This window comes from Heliconius melpomene, chromosome 16 (genome assembly GCF_056956725.1).
Source record: "Heliconius melpomene rosina isolate 202511_hmr_F chromosome 16, ASM5695672v1, whole genome shotgun sequence".
NCBI classification, from domain to species: Eukaryota; Metazoa; Arthropoda; class Insecta; order Lepidoptera; family Nymphalidae; genus Heliconius; species Heliconius melpomene.
This window is the reverse complement of record NC_140404.1, coordinates 8,337,271-8,360,498: the sequence shown is the minus strand read 5'-3', so window position 1 is coordinate 8,360,498 and position 23,228 is coordinate 8,337,271. Positions and strand designations below refer to the sequence as shown.

The 23,228-nt window shown below is 33.9% G+C and overlaps 1 protein-coding gene across 10 annotated transcripts in view; it reads left to right on the top strand.

Moving 5' to 3' along the window:
* The window catches only part of ASPP (Ankyrin-repeat, SH3-domain, and Proline-rich-region containing Protein), a 198,699-nt gene that overhangs the window by 148,702 nt on the left and 26,769 nt on the right, over positions 1-23,228 (top strand). For all 10 annotated transcript variants that reach the window (XM_085199646.1, XM_085199641.1, XM_085199642.1 and 7 more), the window contains 2 exons: positions 11,826-11,972; positions 16,620-16,746. In XM_085199646.1, the coding sequence (XP_085055772.1) occupies positions 11,826-11,972; positions 16,620-16,746 (274 nt within the window). The remainder of the gene's footprint in view (positions 1-11,825; positions 11,973-16,619; positions 16,747-23,228) is intronic.

Here is a 23,228-nt window from a genome sequence, read left to right as displayed (position 1 = left end):
GTTGTAGCTCTTCCAAATATGAGAATCGTTATATCTCAGAAAAAGTGACTTTTTTAAGACTTTTTAAACCATTTTACTCTTTTTTAATGCTTTAATAATGAATCAGCTTATTTTATTCCATATTACTACTTTAAAGAGATTTAAATTAACATAATAATAATTATGATATTAACAGATTACGAAAAAAACATCTTTTATTTCTCTACGTAAATAATTTAAGGTATTACCCATACGGAACCATATTATACGTATTTATAACAACAAATTTATTTAAATATATTTGTTTTACAACAAAATGTTGTTCAAGCTTCACATTATATGACGTCGAAACAAACTTTTACAATTAATTCTTAGCGGCATGCCATATAAAATACCCTGAAATTCCTGCTTGGGAAATATTTATGCTGAAAATTAGTACTGAAAACTCGACTTTAAGTGTATGTGAATAAGATTGTAATACAAGTTATACTTGCTTATAATTAATATGTTATATCAATGTAAACAATTTTTAATTATATTATTTGTTACAATCATTATATTTAATGTTGACGTAATTGTAATTTTTATAATAATAACGTTAAAAGAGATATAATAATCTAGTACTGAGGCCGCAGGGGCACAAGCGTGTACTAAGCTACGAGCTATGTGTGTGAAAACGAGTCAGGTTGTGGGTTCGATTCCCACTCGAGGAAATGAAATATTTCTTCATTTTCTTTTCTTCGCTCTGGTGTCATGGTTTAGCTCGACGTTCAGTTCCGCCACTCAACACGCAATGCCTCCAGAATTCGGCGGAAAGTTAGGAGTGAAGTGTCTTAACACTAGGAAGTAGTAAAAACTAATTGTAATATTAATTACATTCTTCATTCGTCTGTCATATTTCATGATGCATATACACAAGTAGACCAAATTTCTAAAGGCCACTATGAAAGTGTTCGTAGCCTTTGTATTGAAAAATTCAGCAATGTATACCGAAATGTTTATTTTATTTTATAATTAGAGCAAAAGAATATATATTTAAGAAAATATATGTACAATTATACTGTCTGTATGTATATGAAGAAACATACGCAGCAAAAATATTGCTTGCAAAAATTTGCTTTTAAATTTTAGTTTACTTAATTCAATATTTCACTTTATATTCCATTTTAAATTGTAATGTAAAATTCAGTACCTACGAATATACATTTCCTATCTCACGTATAATTCAATATTGTGTTAGATGCATACGAAAATTCCATTTGCATTTCTAAATTTTGATCTTAAACAATATTTGAAAATGTTAGTACAACCCGCGTTGAATATAATATAATTTTTGAATTGGATAAGGCTTTGCTATGAGAATAAAAGTTTGAAGAGATTCATGGCATAGTGGCACAAGTGTGTGACCGTAAACTAGACAGATATTTTATTTTTTTCGCTCTGGTGTCGAGGCAAAAGCGCGGTTTCAGTACTGCCACGCAACACCAAATGTCTCTAGAATACTGCGGAAAATGGGTAGTGTTTTAACACTAGGCTCCCTCTGCCTACATGCAGGAGACATGCGTGAAACTTAAAATGAATATTTTAAATAGTACTAGCGAGCGTCGCTGAAAGCAGAGCCAAAAGAATCTGCAAAACTTCTAGTACGTTTCCTTCATTGTCTTAACTTCAAAAATTTTAATAGTTATGAATTATTTACTCTCTCAAGTCCTAAGTAAGTGCATCTAGTTAAGAATTCTTTATAAAACATTTAAATATTTTTGCAATAAAATTACAGTGCATATATAAATACAATATGTGAACTACATATTTGACTCTCATAAAATAGATAACATCGGCCACTTTGTAGCTCTACATACTTAAACTATAAAGAATATGCTATAGAAATAGTAAAGGCCTCCGCCTTTATCGCCGCTATAACTTCGTTCTACGTAATCGCCCTATAACCATTGCCTTGACCGAAATACATGTGGTATACAATGTTATTATATAAATACATATATTTAATACAATAATTTGAATATGTATAAACATTATTTTTTTATTTATGATATAAGCAATGTCTTATATGAAAGTATGTTTATTTTATTACTAGCGAGCTGCCTGTGGTTTTGCGCGCCTGAACTATATGATTTTTTTAAATTTATCTAATAAATATATTATTTTTCCACTCCACTTATTTTGTATATTACATTTGGGCCGACAGCTGTAGCGATATAAGAGTGTGACTTTAAACAGAATAAAAAGAAAAATGCAATTTTGTCGGTACACCTGTAACGTTTTGATAAACATGTATAAAATTCTTATTTTTATAAACATAAGTTTCCTTTTTCAATTTTTATTGATTTGTATAGTAGTAATAGAATTGACATTTATTTTATCTTTTTTATTATATATTTTATTAAAATAAATATAGTACAAATATATAACAAAGGTAGGTAATATATGCATACATAAAACGTAATATTTTGCGGCGTGAACAGGAGAAACCTTGTGGTAAGTCATATTTTCCTCAATTTTCCGCCCATTTATTTGTTACGGGTTAGATGGGGAAATGCGAGTACCTACCCTTTGTTTACTCATAGCTAAGAAATACTGTTATAAAAAACCTAAAAATGAAAATATGTAATGAAATTATTATTAATTGAAAAAAAGCTTTTAAAATTAACTTCTTTTTTCCATACATACATACATACAAGTACGAATAAGGAAACTATTAATTAAACAAATCTTAAAAGGAAAAATTTAAAGCATTATAGAGATAGATAAGTAGGTATACTTTTGTACTTGACATAACGACGCTACTTTAGTCCATCTCGTCGAGGATACTAGCACTCAATAGGTTTAGGTAACATTAGGCTACTTGACGGCAGATTCGAAGATTAAGAGTGCTCAAACCAGAACCGTCTCTGCTAGCTCATTTTTCCTTGTATTTTTGTAATATTTAGTTCTATAGTTTTGTATTTTGACTATTGGTCGCCCGCGATGTCGTTTGTGTGGTTTTACGATCATTTTCACTCACTTTTCATTAAATTTCGAGTGGCGAGTGGTGGAATTCAACGCCGCGTTTTTACAGAAACGGGAAAAGATTATATTTCACTGTGTGACTGAAACGACGGCCGCATATTTCATTTATTTTGTCTACGAACGAACGAACTGTTTGCACAACTACATCTTTTACTACCTTAGTATTTCTTATAGTATATTAGGACCATAAGGGTTTTCGTCAGATATTTCAGAACTTTAATTTTAATATGTCATTTAAAAATAATAAAAATCAAACAGAGAAGAAAAAACCACACACACATTTCTTGAATACGTAGTCATCTACACCAGAAACCAGTTATAATTTTACATAGCGTATATATTCTTTCGATTTTTATTCCTTTTGAAATAAAGGATCCTTGGGATTTTAAAAGAACGGCAAAATATGAAATTCAATTTTCGCGGATCATTCTTTTTTGACGTTCAAGGATATTGATGAGATCTAATATTTTTTCTCGCGTGTCAGCGGTACTTACTTTGGCGGGAAATGCAAAATATAAATTATAATAGAAAATGGCTTTCTAAAATGGGTAGTAAATATTACAAATTAATTATATGTATTAACATATTCTTTTAAGGTATGTTTGTTAATTTTTAGGATTCCGTATGGCTAAAGAAAAACCGAAAACTTTATACGTTCACTGTGTTGTCCGTCTATGTCTGTTTGTCTATGGGTTTGATTGTCACTCTGGGGAATGAAATTATTATTATTTTCATTTCCTCGCTCGCTTGGTAATGACTCAAAACAGCTGAGTTGCGGCACTTAACACGCAATGGCTCGAGATTTTGCCTGAAAATGGGGAACGGATGTGTCGTAATAGAGAAAGGAGTATCCTAACAATAGTTTACCAGGTTCCCTCTGCCTATCTTGCTATATACAGGATATACATAGCATTGTAAGCAACGGGAACCTGGACAGTACAATAGTGTGAAGCTAAAAAAATATTTTCCTACAATCCTGAAAATAATATGGAATCCTCGGTGGAGATTTCCTTCTCACACTTGACCGGTTTTATGTTATAAATAAATAAATACATAGGTATTTATTTACAATATTGTGTAAAATTGTCTCTACGCTGTTCTCAAATTGAACTAAATATGAATGTGAGGCCTTGACCTACGTAACGAACGTTTATCCTTGAACTCTATGTAGCGAGTTTCTAAATAAAATATGTATTACATTGTGAAAGTACTGCTTTTAATTTTTGAGTACATTCCATTGTAAGACCATACCTTCGGCCAGACCAGACCCTTCCTTTATTAAGACCATAAAATGTGTAATTCTTAACTTCTTTTTTAAACCTACATAACTTTGTCTGCATCACATATTATATATATTATCTCCGTTCTCCTATATAGGCCTATATAGATATAGTACGAAATTGAATTGCGAAACCTTAAAGCGCTTAGTTTCATCAAAACTTAGAATCAATAAATATTATTTTCTAAATAAAAATATAAATATAAAACCTAAGTTTGTGGTAGGGTTATTAATTTACACCAAAGTATATAAAACATCACCTCAATCTGTTTGGCGAAGTGCCATTCTTCCTACATTTCAGAACATATGCTTACATCTTTTCCATGAGGCCGACTCACAAATAAATTCATGAGACCAATAAGCCGCACCCAAATTGTGATTTATTCTCTTTGTGTTTCGGTACGTTTATAAGGAAATGGCGTTCGCTGGAAAAAAATAGAGAATCATGTAAATCTTTTTGTGTGTGTGTGTGATATGCATGAGTACGTAAATCAACCCCAAAATTGAAGGTCTTATTCCAATATACAATACTTTGAAGATGAAGGCTATATAGCGGCATACATTTTCTAATTTATAAAAATATTTTTAAGTGCCAATCACTAGATAATTAGAATTAATATTTAGATTATGCTGAATATTCGACGATTTACTGTAAGTGGACAAAATGAGAAACCAATGTAAATATGAACAGAATATTTTTATCTTACAGTTACAACTTATTAAGATATATTTAAAATTCAGTTATATTTTTTTTAAACTAAAGTACTGTGAAAGGAAATTAAATATTTAATATTTTCATTTCCTCGTTCTGGTCACGAAACAAAGCGCTAAGTTATTCCGCCACTCCACACGCAACGCCTCCAGAATTCGTCGAAAAATGGAGAAAAAAGTGTCTCAACACTGGGTTCCCAGTTTCCCTCAGCTACGTGCGGGATACAGCGTGAATCGAAAAAAAAGAGTGTTAAAATATACGCTTTTCGCTTAATTAATAATTTCACAAACTTATCGCTCATTCAAGACGTCTCGTCGCCATAAGGGCGAGCTCACACGATCCATGTTTTATTCATTTCCTGGTAGGTGGTGCTCCTAGCTCCTTCATTACACTTTCGCATTCTAAATGATTTTAATTACATTTAAAAGTACCATTTTATAAACGTTCATTAAGTTCTACGTTGAAACGAGGTAAAAATTCATTTCGCTAATTTACAAAATTTTTAATATCCCTAATGCGATTATGGAGCCGTCTGTGTAATTAGTTATTTCAATATACGGATTAAAATTGTTAAGGATTAAAAATTACTTCTTATATAGCTGTGAACAATCATATAACGAGCGTAATATAATCTATTAAAGCCAGTTATTCTGAAATTGATGGAACGATTATGGATGAGTTTATTTGTAGGGTTCTTTCTGTACTTCAAAAGGAAAAAACGGAACCCTTACAGCATCACTTTATCGTCCGTCTGCCAGGATCATTTATCTCGAGGTTCTGTGGATGTATCAATCTGAAATAAATATCAAATATCCAGGTCTACGGTCCCTTGGAGCACAAAAAAATCGAGCTACTTAGCCAACACAGTAAAAAATACGAGCCTTTTAACATCGTTTTCACTACATTTTGAATGAAATTCACCGTGTAATTGAAAACTATGGGGTACTTCATTAAAAATAAACTGTTAAACTGTCTTCAAATATTTTCAAAAACTTCATTAATTTAATAAAAGGTATACCTTCTATCAATTTCAATTAACTGCCACCGATAACAATAATATTTTAACACTCTCTTCTTTCTTAAACATAATTCCGATGACTATTGAAATTAATAATTACTTACTAAATTTATTTTCCCGTTGACTCTGAGCGGCATCGACCACGAGGACCAATCTCAAGTGAATTAAAATGAAAACCGTCAGTTTTAGTCTAAGCGAGCAATTAATTTGTGTTAGTTCTCTGTACCTTTGAAGCGCTACTTGCTGAAAGTGGTTTGGAATTTCTCAACTATTCCGTAAACATATGGAATGGACGGTAATTGACCTTAAAACTTGTCAAACTTTAATGACCAGTTGCGGCTTCGTAGTGGAATTCACGCTCTATATATGCAAATGGTACATATAAAGTAGGTACATATGTTGCAATGTCACATAATTAAATGTTAATATTCTTCTCTATTTCTTCTTTTTTCATATTTTGTCTTCCTGAAGTATTGCGTGAGGAATATCGGCATCCCACTTTTTAAATGAAGTATTTTTTTTAACTTCACGCTGTATCTCGCATATAGCGGGGTAGGCAGTGGGAACGTGGGAACCTAGTGTTAAGACATTAAGATACTTTTCCTTGAATTCTGGAAGCGTTACATGTTGAGAACTTAATGATGCACTTGGCCTACTTACCAGAGCGAGGATATGGAAATATTAAATATTTTATTAGCTTAAGTGGGAATAGAACCCACATCATGTCAGGATAGGAAAATGATATATATTTATTTCAATAATTAGACTATTTCAAACAAGTTATACAAATAAATTTGATTCTGTAGAGAAGAAATACATGTAGAAACATGCATAAGTTTAAATTACTGGGTAAAAGTTTCCCATTCGAAGAGATTACTTTGGCTTTGTCTTGATAAGTGTTCACTATCTCCACTTTGACATGCAAAATGTTGTTGCATGTGTGACTGTAGTAACTCACGTGACATCGCATCTGCATTATTATGTCGTTAACCTATTTCCTTTATGCGAAACGGCGTGGAAAAATATTTTTACATGATATTTTCTAGAATGGAGAACATTTTTTGAAATAAGACTATGATGTCGATTTGTATTGCTATTTGTAAATATATGTATGAAGTTTAGTTCTTATTTTAAAATAATCGGTTAAGAGCGAGTCGATTTTGCTCACCATAGGTTCCACTTAGGTTCCATATAGATAGGTCAAAGGAACTTGATTTATGTTGACAAACTTAAGTTTGGCAAATGTACTCATTTTGTGTGAAATAAATTGCAATTATTTATTGATTATTTTTCTTAATTTAATATTGACATTGGCAAAAGCATTGTCAACCGCATTAAAATACTGGCTAAATGGAACTTTTTAGCTAACGTAGAAAAAATTATTTATGGGTCATAATCAGAAAAGTGGACATTTTCGAATTCGTAACGTAACTGATAAGTAACAACACTGATAATGTTTGTTACGAAACTGATGATATAAGGCATTATACACAACAAAGTAAGGATATTATACGAATAAAACTACTGTTGTTTTTATTTAATGAGACACAAATTAAAATTTTAAAGATTCAATCATTGAATTAACAGATTATAAATGTAAGAAAACATAACAAAGTGACAATATTAACAATATAATAATGCTAGTTCGTAACGTAATAAACTTCTATTTCTAGTTAGAGATCACAAAGTTAATGATAAAATTAAATCCACTTTAAAATATATCAAAATTTGAGTCGTTATCACGGGAATTAAGTTTAATTCTTTGTAAGTGTTTATTCCGCATATCTTCATATTTAATAGGATTGGTCTTTTTAAGACGTGCTCTATATCTTTTATGTGTTTCAGCATTTGACATAGGAGCCATGACGCTTACTGAAAATAAAAAAATATTTATCAATAGATATTTAATAATATTTTATGTTTATTGTTTAGATCTTTAACAACGCTAGTACAGAACGTATTTGTTTTTAAATAAAAGCTTCACCCACTTGAACTACATATTTATTAATTCACTATCTCCAGAGAAAAAAATAGTAATTACAAAATCACAACTAATTTCAGGAAGAATAAAAAAATGTTTTTAACTAAATCGGTTAAGCCGTTTCTGAGATAAGCGTGCACAAACACATTAGACAAACAAGCAAACAGGCAAAAAATTTAAAAATCATTATTTTTGGTTACTTTACGTTATCAAAAGTCACCAATTATTTTTTTCATATGCCAGCAATTTTTTTTATATACATATCTTCCGATGGTAACGTAATTATGAACTAGGCTTCATATTTTCTCAGTTTCGTTACGTAACGAAATATAACGCAAATGAGAATAAAGTCTGAGAAATTCTAACCTTTTTAAATATTTGCTCATAAGCCACATGTTGCATGTGTAAGCACTGAAGTTATTTTTTGAGATTTTGTAAACAGAAGAAAATAACATAAACAAGAAAACGAAATTATAGAATACTTACCAAAATAAAAGCCGTTTATAACCCTGAGATGTAATTTTACATATTCCCTCTAAAACATTTGAACCCCTCAACTGCTGCGAGAACACTACTTGTTGTAGCTACGACAGCATTGACTTTTAGAACTATGGTGCCACAACAAAAAACAATATTAAACACCATCCAAAATAATTGCATTCATAATTTAATTGTACGTTACTAGCCCTGAGTAACAAAAAAGACAATATTTTGGAACAAATTTACTTAATTCATATATATTATTTATTAAATAATATATCAATAAAAGTACTTTTGTTTAATATTTTGCATAAAGTAAAGTAATATAAACATATCTGAAATCAAATAAAACCATAAACATTCGTAACAAATCAATTTTTAAAAAGTAAAGTAGTGAATGGGACACGAAAAATTGTATGGAAGCATTTTGAAACGTTTTTTGCAACTAACAAAAAATACTATTAATAGCCATAATACATTTAAAATATTAGAAAAATCTTTAAGTTAATAAGTAAATTTGTCGTAAATGGCAAAATATTTAAATTATCTTTAAAATTGTATTTTTAAAACGCATTCAAAGTAGCGGGACAAGAAAAGACACAAAATGTACACTTTTTCTGATTATGACCCTTATATAAGAAGGGTAAGACTATATTTTATTAGGATATCTCGAGAAAATATTAAATCACCAATTTCCCAAATAACATTGTACCCAAATTACTATACCCGTCCCCTATACTCGGTGAAATATGGTTCCCTTTCATGTATTTGAATTGTGTGTCCACACCAATACGTTAGCCGGACGAGCGCTATCAACAAGTGTCAAGATTTACATTTTGAATACCGGCTTATCCTACCTGGGAGATTGAACACATCTGCCAGCTCGATGTACATGTCCGCTTTATGTTATACTACCTATTTATTATGAGAGATCGTTTTAGCTATTTATTATATGTAAGGTTTTTATATTAAAATATTAATTAATACTTATTTTGAAAATGTACAAAAGTATTAAAGCTAGCGGAAAAGCGAAGCGATAGAAATAGAAGTGACGTATAAGAAAAGACCACCAACCATTAAAAAGGACGACCACGACCGCTATGTCAAGAGTGAAACGACAAAGAAGAAGAATAAAAAAACAAATTATATTTAGGAATAATGCTCTTAATTTATTTATAAATGCAGTATCTATAACTAAATAATTCAAAATGTTAACCAGAAAATCCATTCTTGAAGTCGAATTCGTAATTTGGATGCCACCAACGTTAAAAAGCCATGAAAATAAAAAGTCACATTTTGCACTTGCTTACTCCGCAATATGCATGAATGTAAGCCTTGTTTTGAAATTGAATGCCATGTTTGCTGCCGCCGTTTTTTCAAATTACATTCGTGTCTTTGCAATGGCGTAGCTGGTTCTAGTTTATTCTAGTACCCTAGTTTTTTATTTTAGAATTTTATAAAATGAATCAGTATTATGTTTTTATCTAAAAACTTTTTATTATAAAGTCTCAACTTTAGTTACTTCTGACGTTGAATTTTAATAAGATTGAGAAGTCTTTTGATTTAACTTGACCTCGTAGCAAATAATTTGTTTAAAAGTATGGATCGGTAAATTAATATCTCGCAAAAGACTCAGTAGATATTTCTGACTAAGCTCGCCATTAAGTATTTTGGTTTAATTTAGTAGCTAAATGCAAATATAATAAAGTTAGGACTGATTGCTGTCTGTGCATGAAAGAAATATGAGGAAATCTCTTGTTGGGGTCATATTAATATAATAGAACCTAAAACTATGATTTTTTAAAAGTTTGTCTGATTGTTTGTGCGTTTGCTTACAAGAGAATTCTGAGATTAGCTCAGAATTAGATTAAGCAATTTATATGAAGATTTCACTACAAATTTCAGGGCAAACTTTCCTTATCATTCAATGTTTGTTTTATTTAAATCGGTTCATAAATAAAAAAGTTATATCAATAAACAATATTGTGTACGCTACTGCTGCAAAATAATTATTTTATTGAATTTACTGAAACATTCGTTTCCGCTGTATGGATATTGCTTATAATCATAAAGTTGTTAGAGTACGAAAGTAGTTTAGATTAGTAAACAATTGTAGTATGTATACTAGTACATACTAGCTCAAGCGGGCGGAGCCGCGAGAGCCGCTAGTAAATAATAATTTATATTCCAATAGAAGTATATTTAATTATTTCAAATGTTGTATATATCCAAAACAAATTTAAAAATCTGACACAATTTATTTTTGTAAGCAATAACCCACTAAATATGAGATATTTCAACAGTGCTTAAATCGTAACAGGTTAGCTGGCCACCATCACCTATCGCAGAGATGCACTCATATTTCCAGCTTCGAGTAATCCGCTCCAACGAACTTTCGAGAAGCAGACGTATGAAATACCAAAATTGGTTATATTGGAGTTTGTAGTTCAGAACAACAAGTTTTAATTTTTATTACCTTTTCACGAAATAATGAACCTTGTTATTTAAATTACTGTATTTTTCTATGGTAATGTGAATATAACAGAATTAAATTATAATACCTAATTTATATTATTTTTATGTCTATCCCAGACTTTTAAAAGCGAAAAGCTTTTTACTGAATGGACATAAATAGTACTTAAATGTAAACATTCTCTACGCAATGTTCGCGAAATAAAGTTTTGGAAGCTTTTGTATATCATTAGCTTTATTAGCATTACCATGAATTGTTTAGACTTTATATGAAATTGAATTATTCATGAACGACTGATTTTAGTATAAATTGTTGTTGAAAATTCGAAACTAAACCATGTTCTCGTTTTGCATATTATTTAGTTGTTTCTTTTTTACTTTTGCCCCTTTATTAGAAAAGACTTTGCAACGTAATATCTGTCATCATACCAACCTATATTGTTTTATACAAAAACACAATTTGGAAATAAAGAAATTTAAAAAGCATCGTTGAGTTCCCCCACTCAAGACGCCATGCCTCCAGAATTAGGCGGAAAGTAGGGAACGGAGTGTCTTAACACTAGGTTCCCTCTGCCTACCCTGCTACGTGCAGGGTACAGCGTGAACATAATTTAATTTAATATGTGTATATATTGTGCATTTTCTGAAATTAGATATGTTTTAAACACAATAATAATTTGTGTTCTGAAATTAATCTGTAAACTTATAATCATTGTGTACCAATGAACATCAGGCTAATTATATGGGACTTAAATATTTAAGCTGTAAAATTACGAATAAATTAGTTTCATAATTTTCCTTAATTATTCATTTGAACATTATCTACTTCTTAAATTTATAATGAAACAAAGTAATGATTATAATTATTTGTCTACAGTTGGGGGAAGGGGTGGAGTTAACGCTCGGCGAGCTCCGGGCGATGGCGCTTCGACAGCAGCAGCAGATAGACACGCAGCATCAGCTCCTGTGCGCCAAGGAGCAGAGGCTACGGTACCTGAAACAACAAGAGGCGAGGCAGCATCAAGTAAGATTAATTTGTTTTATGCAATTTGTATTTACTATATGTTTGTTTTATTTTGTACAATATACCTCTCTTCTGTATTGAGTAGGATAGGCAGCGAGCACCTAATGCTGTAAGAGTTTTAACAGCTTTTCGCCCATTTTAAAAGCATTGTTTGTTGGATTCCGGAAAAAAAACATTGTATTTTCTCTGACTAAACTAAGGAATTGGTTATATTTTATATATAAACGTACATTTAAGGTCGTCGTAGTGCAGTGGCATAGTAATTGTGACGGAAGTGGGTTTGATTCCCATTTGGAGGAAAGAATTATTTTCATTATCTCGCTCTGGAACAAAGAAAAAGCACAATGTTGGATACGGCCACTGATAATTGGATAGAAAGTAGGGCGCGGAGTGTCTTAACTTAAAAATAATAGAAACAACTAATTAAACTGAAGAAATTAAATCATTTTTGCTTAATTTAAAAAATATAGGTACATGTATTTATAAAAACTGACCTAATACATTTATAGCATGACGAAATACCACCAAAGGAATTTTAGAATAGCTTCTAAACGATTAATCATTTTAACTTACACTTTGAGAACATAATCCTATGCTTCACTTTTATGCATTATTGATAGGATTACGCTCCTTTGCCGTGATTAAAATATTTCTACCCGTTTATGTTTCCGGCTTTGTGGTTTTTAGTTGGGCATTCTATGAAATTATTTTTTTAATATAATGAGACCGTCGTAACGGACTGTAAATAAAGAAAAAAATTATTTGAATCATTAACGAGTTTCGATTCCCACTGGAAGGCTTTCTCCCTTTTATATGGGGGAACAACATGAAGCTAAAAATAATAATAATATTAACTCAAATTGTTATTCACGTAACTCGAGTTAAATAACTGGAAACGAGTTATTATTACTTTCGCATAATTTACTCCGGTGACCTTTATTTTTTGGCAGTGGTGTTCCAATTTAACTGTATTTAAGTTTAAATAGAGTTGTTATGCCGGTGTTTCTTTTATAAACACCAGGTGATCCATGAAAATTACCCGCCTGTGATAGATATATTATTTTTTTTTCCATTGGAAACCTGGTGGTTTTCACTATTTCAGCATAAAATATTACCTAACAATTTTATTTATTTAAAATGAATACAAACAAATGTATTTAATATTCAAAATATTTAAACGACTCATTTATTTGGTGGTTCGCCAAAAGAAATATCTTTATTTCCATCTTTAAATGGGAACACATTTGAATACATAATTTCACTCGGGGTCGGTATCCATTAAATTCAAAAATGTTACACGAAGTAACATTTTTCACTTTTAAATTTACATTAGTAGCATGATAAATGTATGGCAACTGTAGTGCAGCTTGCTTAATTAAAAAAAGTAAAAATATTTATAATTTTAGTTTTTTTCTATTATTTTGTTAAGTCAAGATGTACTTTAAATGTCCTAATTAAATCCACTTCTTATTCTTATATTATGAAGAAGATTGTAGTGTTCAAAAGAGAAACTATTACGTTTCTTGGCAGAACTGCCTTTAGAGCTGGTGTTATGTTCAATCGACCATCAAAAATACTCGGAAAACTCGTATTGATATAATAATTGGATAAAAAAGAAATTTAAGGATTTTTCAATTTGATCTGATGATGGACTACGAAATTAAGGGATCAAATACTGTGATATTAATATGTTGTAATCATAGTGTGAGCTCGTCTGATCTATACATTTGTGTCACTTCTCCTGACAATGTAACAGAGAATTTAGCGAAAGAAAACCCAAGCTTGTTTTTACTTTTTTATATTTATAAATTTACTGTAATTGAATATTCCTATAGTATAATTAAAATTATTTCTTATTGTTTATGTTTAATAAGAGTCGACAAAAATGGTTTCCTGAGATTATGAAAAGCAGACTACATAATAATTTACAAACGACGCTAGCGTAGTTTTAAGCTCACGAGAAATTGAATCTTGTTGTACAAAATATAAGGTTTTCTTTGTCTTTGCAGTCCATTTTGTATTTTTAAAATGAATTGTTTTCTTCCTTAATTGGCTTTCTTGGTCCGTCATTCAAGAAAGGGATTTGGTGAATTGAGAAATATTTACTTTGTAACGCAATAATGTTATTCAATGATCTTTTGCAAGGTTGCCTTTCTAACTCGAATACCAATAATTTCAAATATTATTATATTTTGAGAGTCCTCATCATATCATGGGAACCTGGGACAGGTTCCCTTTATCTATCTGGGACTTAGAGTTAAGACGAATTTCCTATTTTCCGCCGAATCCTGGGGTGGCGGAACTCTACGCTTTCCCTCGTTAAGAGAGTGAGGTAATAAGAAAATCCTCAAATGGGAACCGAATCCATAACTTGTCGCGTTTACAGTTATAAGTAGAGATTTACTCGTTTGCAAAATAAACTTAAACGTAGAAAAATCTTGTTAACATTTAAGTTATTTACATTCAACACGCTTCTTTACTCTGAAAGAATATGGTTTTGGGTGAAGGATACATTTTATTTACAATTCAAGGTCTGTTTCAAAATTCAGTATACATTTATTTAAAGGCTTTAACTTGGTTCTGCTTTTAAGTTACATTTGGTTAGTTGATTTGGAAGCCTTTAAGCCGGTTACGTATTTAACAGGTCTCATTTATTCCTTTCATTATTTAACGTGATAAGTCAGGGTAATGGTATTAGGTATTATTATTTTTTGGGCAAAGGTGCATAGTGTTCAGACACTCCGCTCCCCATTTTCCGTTGTATTCAGGTAGCGGTTGTGTGTTGAGTAGCGGAACTCGACGCCGCACTTTGCCTTGTTACCAGATCGGGCTCATGAAAATGTTGAATATTTCATTTCCTCGAGAGAGAATCGAATCCACAATCTATCTCGTTTAAAGTCAATTGTTCGTAGGGCCACGACTGGCCTCAGCTTCTAGTATTATTATTAATAATATTATATATTAAGCACAATAGTAGGCACAACAGAAACACAAACTCTGATTCAATTTTATCATTATTGATTTTATTTAAAAACAATTTAAACAAAAAGCCATCTATTTCAATTTTAAAACGACAAAGAGAAAATAATTTTCAATGGGTTTTAATAAATTTCATAACTCGGAGCTGGACGGCGGCGTCGGGCTAATGCGATATTTATCACTCCTAAAATAAACTCTCCGCACCAAATAAAATACGAACGAAACATAAACAAAATTATCTCGATTTAACACAAATTTACTTTTGTAAACACAGGTGAATGTTATTTCATTTTGCCTTTGGGTTTCAACAAAGTATATATTAATATAGCTTTTTGTTTTTTCATGAAAATGGGCCCGCATGTACTGAAAATATGAAAATAAGGTCATTGCTGATATGTCTCTTTCACCTCCTTATTTGTCTTAACTCTCTGTATTTATATTTTCATCTTTTACTTTAAAAACCAGTTATACTTAAAATATATAGTATATTTGATATTAAAATTTTGTACGAATCAAATTTCGTTATTTATATTAACCGCAATATAAAATATTCCTAAAGAAAATATAATATACAAAATATAACGTTTATACATATATTTTACGTATTTTCTTTTATAGTATATTTAGTGGAGACATATAATGAGTTTTCAGATTCTCTTAACCAAATAGGCATTTACTGTTTGATATTAACATAACTCAATTCAGTCAGCGACGGTTTCGTAGAAATATTAACGACGCCTTCTCAATAAATGTTTCTATTTAAATTCCCCATAGTTACTCTGAACAATTTAATCATAATTAAATACGAAGGAATCCATGAACGCTTCGAATATCAGGGGAGTCCCCATGTACCTCTAAGAATAATAAAAATCGGAACATCTCAATAGATTCTCCTTGTAGCGATGTTATTTGGATAGCCATTGGATCTTCTACGACGGTTTTTTTATTGTTTGGAGTATATTTAAATCTAGAAAAATAAATATTATTTTTCTTTATGTTTATTAAATAACCACGAGACTTATTTTCATACCTTTACTTATCGAGGCCATTCGTGGCGGTGGAGCACAAGCATGTGATATGTAGCTCTTATTATATTCATTTCTTTAATTGCTGAATTATACCTAACAGCTTATAACTACTAAAGAAAATTTGAAAAAAAAAACACAGTTTTCAACGCCAAGTGTTATACAATGTGGTTGGAGCTGTAAATTATATATGAACATAATTTACTATCAAGCCGTTGAAGATTTCCTCTCAGGGTTTAGTTTAATAATCAAACTATGGGTGAAGCTATAATGTTATAACTTATATTATCACCTAAGCTACGTAGAGCTGCTAAATTTCATGGTAATATAATTATTACTAGTGGGTCAAACTTAGTTTCTTAGGTTTTTTTTGTTACATCATTATAATTTATAGAGGCCATTTGTGTCACAGGGTCACAAGGTGTGCCTCTCTTGGGGGAATGAATTATAACTTATTTAGAAAACGTTAAACGAAACGCAAACGTACGTTTAAAAATGTTAGAAGTTAATGATTATTTATTAATATTTTCATTTATTCGTTCTGGCACCAAGCCAGCACTACACGCAATGCTTCGAAAAATACGGCGGAAAATGGGAAACGTTCTCTAATCTCTATCGATCTAACATACCGTGTCCGTTACAGGTGGCCGTAGAGGGTGAACGGTTGCGGAGGCTACGAGAGCGCGTGGAAGCGCAAGAGCAGAAGCTACGGCGGCTACGAGCGCTGCGGGGCCAGCTCGATAGGAACAAACAGGCGAATATAGCTCTCAGTGAGTATATTATTTTATTTTATTATATAATACAACTTTTGGTAAAATATAAGATTTGCATGTTAAAAATATTATTCTTTTGCAAGTTTTATAAAATGTACTCTATGATAAAAATCGATTTTTCTAAAATAAATGATTAATATATCTAAATAAAAGTATTAAATTTATATAATATTATTAAAAGAATAAAAAAGTAGCAACATGCCGTATCTATACGATAGGATACAACGTATATATGCTCTATGTACCTAGAAGCTAGAATGTTCGTTCTAATTAGCAACGATCCATTACGTTATTGTCTTAACACTATAGGAGTAATTTCAAAATGATATAGTATTATCTAAACTTAATTAATTGCGAACTAACTATGCAAATATTCTTACACTATACACTTAAGATAATGTGAAAATTAATTAAACCCTAATGCAACCCGCATTTTCGTAGTTTCAATTGTTTTACACAGCAAGGATTTTTTAGTAGGTACCGTAATTTCGAATCTGTGCTACTAATCTTTTCAAGTACTTATTAAAATATATTTAAATGACTATTTTTAGATAGTGAAATGACTATTTTTAAACGGAAGAAATTATAAACAAAAGCCTACCTACTAATAACTACTATAAAAAATATGAAACCAAATATATCGCGCTGAAATAATACATTCAACTCCAATTATCCAATACGTGCAAATGCATCTAAATCTTCGTTGCTATGCCTCTATAGCGGGCGGGTTTTTTTTTCGAGCTTGTAGTTAATGCTGAAGAGGGTATTCTGTCCCTGATGAAAAGCAAGCACTACGTGGCTGCCTGTGAGGAAAATTAAATAGAATGCAACGGCCGGGAATCGAACCCGGGCCGCCCGCGTGGCAGGCGAGCATTCTACCACTGAACCACCGATGGGCGTAAGGCAGGCAGGCGGCGGACCCATGGCGAGTGGCGAGCAGTTTCGCAGGAAGGATTTTTTGATATTATAACAACTTCTAAAGTACTTATTAAAATGAAAAACAGTAAAAGACAATTTTGATCTACATTAAATGGCCAACGTAACTAATATACTTATTTATATGCTGAAAGTAAGGGATAAGTAAAACTTGAGTCGATACAGCTGAAGTGTCAACGGCGTGATGTGTCAACAATTAAATGCGTTTTTCTGTAAAACTATTCGCAATTTCGAAATAGTGTAAAAAGCAAATTTTATCATCGTTTAACGTAGAAAATTAATAAAGTATTTTAAAGGATAAGGATTAATACCATTATGGAAAAATATGACTCACAATAAAAAATATATTGTAATTATTATTTTTAGATAGAAAAATGATCACTACACGTTATTCTTAAAAGATACGAATATGCCGTCGCAGACTTTTTTGTAGATCTTATTAAGAGGAACAATACTCCAGTACATTTTTTTCATGTAGTACTTACCATTAAAGCAGCGCATGCGCGAAAGTGTGTCAACGGGTAGGACTTTATACATATTTATCGTATTTATGTTAATTTACATTAGAATGTACAAATAATAAACTATATATAAACCTTCCCTGAGAAATACTCGACCTAATGGTGAAAACCGCATAAAAATCCGTTGGATAGTTTAGAAGAAGAAGAGTTAGAAAGTTCAGACAGACACGAAAAGCGACTTTGTTTTATAAGATATAGGATTGTCAAAAAAATTAGAAAAAACTAAAAATTATTATTAATAGAGTTAGATAATTTAACCTCTTATTATATTTATTTTAGTATTCTCCTATATTTTTTTTTCTTTATTTTTCGTTTCTAGGCCGGATATTAAAGCAATGAAAATTCTGGTTAGAAATATATATTAAGGTAAATCTTAGATAAATCAGTATATAACTAGACGGTATAATTTTCGATACATATTAATTATGGTAGAATATGTGAGTCTGGTTCTTAATTTTCTAAAGGCAAATATGGGACTTTCAAGCTATATTAATTTCATTTTAATTGATCGCAATTTATAAAGATATAAATATATAACGTTCCCTAAATGATGAACCTTATACAGTTGTGTTTCAGAGATATCAAATTAAGGAAGGTGCGCTTCAACTTTGTGAACCTAATTATGGCTTAAGTGAAATCTTAAAATTAAAACATAAATTAGTTACTTTTAGTCCATTATATTTTTTGTTATAGCTTAAAAACAAAATTAGAAAAAATGAGCAAATATTGTTAAAGAAGTTGAAATTACTGAGGTCAGTCGTGGCGCAGGGGTCCAACTGTATGACTGTAAAGGCAACTGGTTGTGGGTTCAATCACCATTCGAGGAAATTATTTTTTTATTTTCATTTTTTCGCTCTGGTGTCGAGGCAAAGCGCGGCGTTGAGTACCACACGAAGTCTCTGCAGAATTCAGCAGAAAATGGGAAACGGAGTGTCTTAACACAAAGTTCCTTCTCGCTGCTTTCCCGCGCGCGGGATATAGCGTGAAGATGATTTTAAGTCAAAACTGATAAATTTTCTGCCTGTGATAATTTTCTTACCTACAATTTACGTAAATAAGATATCTAGTTTTTATATCCCCAATACGTATTTTCTAATACCCTTCTAATATCTATATTGTCTATATTAAATATAGGTACATAACAAAATCATTGTCCAAAGTTTAGCTAAAGTCCATTTATCAGAATGATTTCCGAGGGTGTTTACAAGTGAAGTGGTTCGTTGGGAACGCGCCTAGTTAATCACCTAGTTAATTATATCCTCCACGAAATATATTTTATCTCAAGCCCAAAATACTATTATAATGTTAAAAGTATAAAAAGATTTTTTTATGAACTTTTGTATAGGAGGATATTTTTTCGTTTTTAATTATAATTATAGTTTTTAGTTATTAATAAATTAATTTTTAACAAAAAGAAAAACCGACTTCTAACAACGAACTAAAAAGTGAAAAATAATTATATAAAGATTTTGTCATTTTGTTAGTACGTTGTTAGAAGTCGGTTTTTCTTTTTGTTAAAAATTAATTTATTTTACGATTTTTAGTGATGGGTAGATCTTAAAATGATGCTTCTTGAACGAGTGGTGATGGTGGTGGTAGTGGTTGTGATTGTTCTTTGTAAAACTTCATTTAATTAGCTATTATTTTTGTGCAAAGTTACATTTTGGTATATTGACAAGAACATACATAAAAAGTATTCGGGTGAATTCGGAATCTCCCTTTTTTGAAGTCGGTTGAAAATGAGAACATCTTCTTTTTTGAGATTGGTTGTAAAGAAATGCAACGATTAGGAATCTCACCTCTGACATCAATTTAAAAAGTTTTTGCTTGTAACTTCTTCTTCTTCCTGGCATTAATCCCGGCTATTACCGGGGTCTGCCTTCCTACTTAATCTACTCCACTTTGCACGATCTTTTGCGTCCTCGGTGGTTAGACCATTGGCTCTCATGTCCTGCATCACGACATCCAACCAGCGCTTCCTTGGGCGTCCGGGAGGTCGCGCACCAGGAACTTGTATAGCAAGGCACTTGCGTCCGACATAGTTCTTAGGCCGGCGCGTAACGTGGCCAAACCATCTCAAGCGACGCTCTTGGAGCTTATCCGCTACGTCACGGACCCCAAGACTACCTCGAATGAATGTGTTGCGTATGCGGTCAGACCGCGTTACGCCGCACATCCACCTCAGCATCTTCATTTCCGTGACGTGAAGCTCCTGAGTGTGCCGAGATAGTGCTGGCCAACATTCGCTGCCGTATAAAAGAACCGGTCGGACGATGCTCTTGTATATCAGCCCCTTGAGCTTGGGCGGTATTCTGCGGTCGCAGACCACACCAGTGACCTCCCGCCATTTGGCCCAGGCAGCGCTTATCCGGCCATGGACATCGTGGTCGATGCCTCTAGTCTCGTGCATAACGGATCCAAGGTACCTGAACTTCTCCGACTTAACGGCTGGCTCAGGACCTATAAGGATGGTGCTCGAGTCCCGGCTCCCGCAGGCCATGTACTCTGTCTTCGACACATTTAGTTTAAGACCGCCGTTCTCAAGCGTACCCTTCCAGAGGTTCACTTTACGCTCCAGCGTCAGTCGGTTCTCGGCAATGAGTGCTATGTCGTCGGCATACATCATCAGCCATGGAGGCTGGTCCTGGATGTGAGCCGAGACAGTGTCGAGCACTACATTGAATAAGAACGGACTAAGAGCCGAGCCCTGGTGAACCCCCACTGTAATCGGGAAGGGTCTAGTGTCGCCAACAGCAGTCCTAACCATAGAAGCGGAATCGTGGTACATGCCCCTGATAATCTCAATATAGGCCTCAGGGATCCCTTTGGATCGCAATGCCCACCAGATACACTGACGAGGCACACAGTCAAAGGCCTTCTGCAGATCTAAAAAGGCCACGTGCAGAGCTCTCCTTTTTTCCCTGTATGCCTCCATCAAAGTTCTGAGGGCGAAAATGGCGTCCATGGTGCCCGATCCTGGCTGAAATCCATATTGAGACTCAGAGACAGTACACTCTCGGCGGAGCCTGAGGTCGATCATGCGCTCGAAGAGCTTCATGGTATGACTCATAAGCTTAATGCCCCTATAACTACCACAATCTTGAACACTGCCCCTTCCCTTGTAAATAGGGGTAATAAAGCTAAGCCGCCACTGATGCGGCATCTTACCAGTGTTCAAGATATGGTTAAAAAGGTCAGTAAGCATGAGCACACCAAGAGAGCCCAACGATTTCCACGCTTCGATCGGAATGTCGTCAGGTCCCACCGCTTTTCCGTTCTTCATGCGTCGAAGGCAATTACGTGTTTCGTCTAGGGTTATTGGGGCAATAAGTCCGAGGTTAGGCGGTGGGTCGTGATGAAGACTGCATGGGTGCTGAGTATTCAGCAACTCCTGGAAGTAGCTTCTCCACCTCTCCTTCACAGAGTCATGATTACAGAGCAGCGTGCCCTGGGAATCTCTGACGCAAAGACATTTTGCGATATCTTGCGTCACTTTATCCCGGGAACGTGCCAGTTTGTAAATGAGCTTCTGCCCCTCCACAGTTTCAAGTTTATCATACAATGGTGACAAACTCTCACTGCGGGCTCTGGCTACAGCTCTTTTACTGGCACGTTTAGCTACTGTGTACTCCAGTCTGTCTTCAGGAGAGTTGGATTCCTGCCACTTCTTAAAGGCAGCCTTCTTTTCACGAGTCACCTCCTGGACCTCGTCATTCCACCACCATGTCTCCTTGTCGATGACACGTCCTCCCCTAGAAACGCCAAGAACTCGCCTGCCTGCCGCAATGATTGCCGACTGAGCCCGATCCCAAGCATCCTGAGCAGTCTCGGTGTTAGTCGAAAGATTATGACTTTTCACCTCTGCCAGGAAGTCGGTCTGCGTCGGTCCATTCAGCAACCACCACTTGATCCGAGGCCTACGTTTCTCGGCTACTTTCTTCTTCGGAGTGACGTTAAAGTCCATGACAAGAAGACGATGTTGGGCCGTTAGGCTTTCGCCTGGAATGACCTTACAGTTAGTTACCCTGCCCATATGACACCGTCTGGTCAATAAGTAGTCTATTTGAGTTGAGTGGGACCCGCACTTATACGTGATAAGGTGCTGAGAATTCTTTTGGAAGAACGTATTCACGACGGCCAGATCAGACGCAATACAGGTTCTCAGAATGTTTTCTCCCTCTGCATTGCGAAGACCGTGCCCAAAACCCCCGTGAACACGTTCATACGGCTCAGCAGCCCTACCGACGTGCCTGTTCAAGTCCCCTCCAACTAAGACCACTTCGGTAGACGGCACAGCAAGTAGCACCCCTTCATACTGCTCCCAGAATGTCTCCTTTTCGGCCGCGCTACATCCCGCCTGGGGAGCATAGGCACTGATTAAGTTTGTGATAACGCCCTCAATCAGTACCCTCACTCGCATCAAGCGGTCGGAGCGGCGGTCAACTTCAAGGAGCCCATTCTGAAGCTCTTCAGAAAGCACTACCGCTACACCGTTTCTACCCGAAGGTGACCCAGTGTATATAAGCCGGTAACCCTGTCCAATGTTTCGGGACTTATTGCCCTTCCAGCGTGTTTCCTGGAGGAAGGCACACTGGACCCGACGTCTCATGAGTACATCTGCGAGTTCCCTGCATCGTCCGGTCAGAGAGCCAATATTCCACGTTGCAAAGCGGAGTTTCCTTCTGGGTACTAGCGTCTTTAGCCGTGCCCGTACATGACACGGTAGCCCTTGCCCACTTGTCGCAGGTGTAGGGCGATGTGCCTGCGCGTCGTTTTGCGGCGACGCCCTAGCCGTACCCAGTCTTCTGTTTCTTTTTCGGTCCATTTAAGTGGCGGTTGGCGGTTTTTAAATGGAGCGACTGCCGTCTGACCTCCAAAACCCCTTTGTGGGGAAAAACCGAGGGGAGAGGAAAATAGAAGGGGTAGGATAGGTAAAAGGAGGGAGCTAAGGAAAAGAGGAGGGGAAGGGGGGGAGTTAGGACACCATTCTTACGGACTGGATGAGGATGTAAGAGTGGCGGC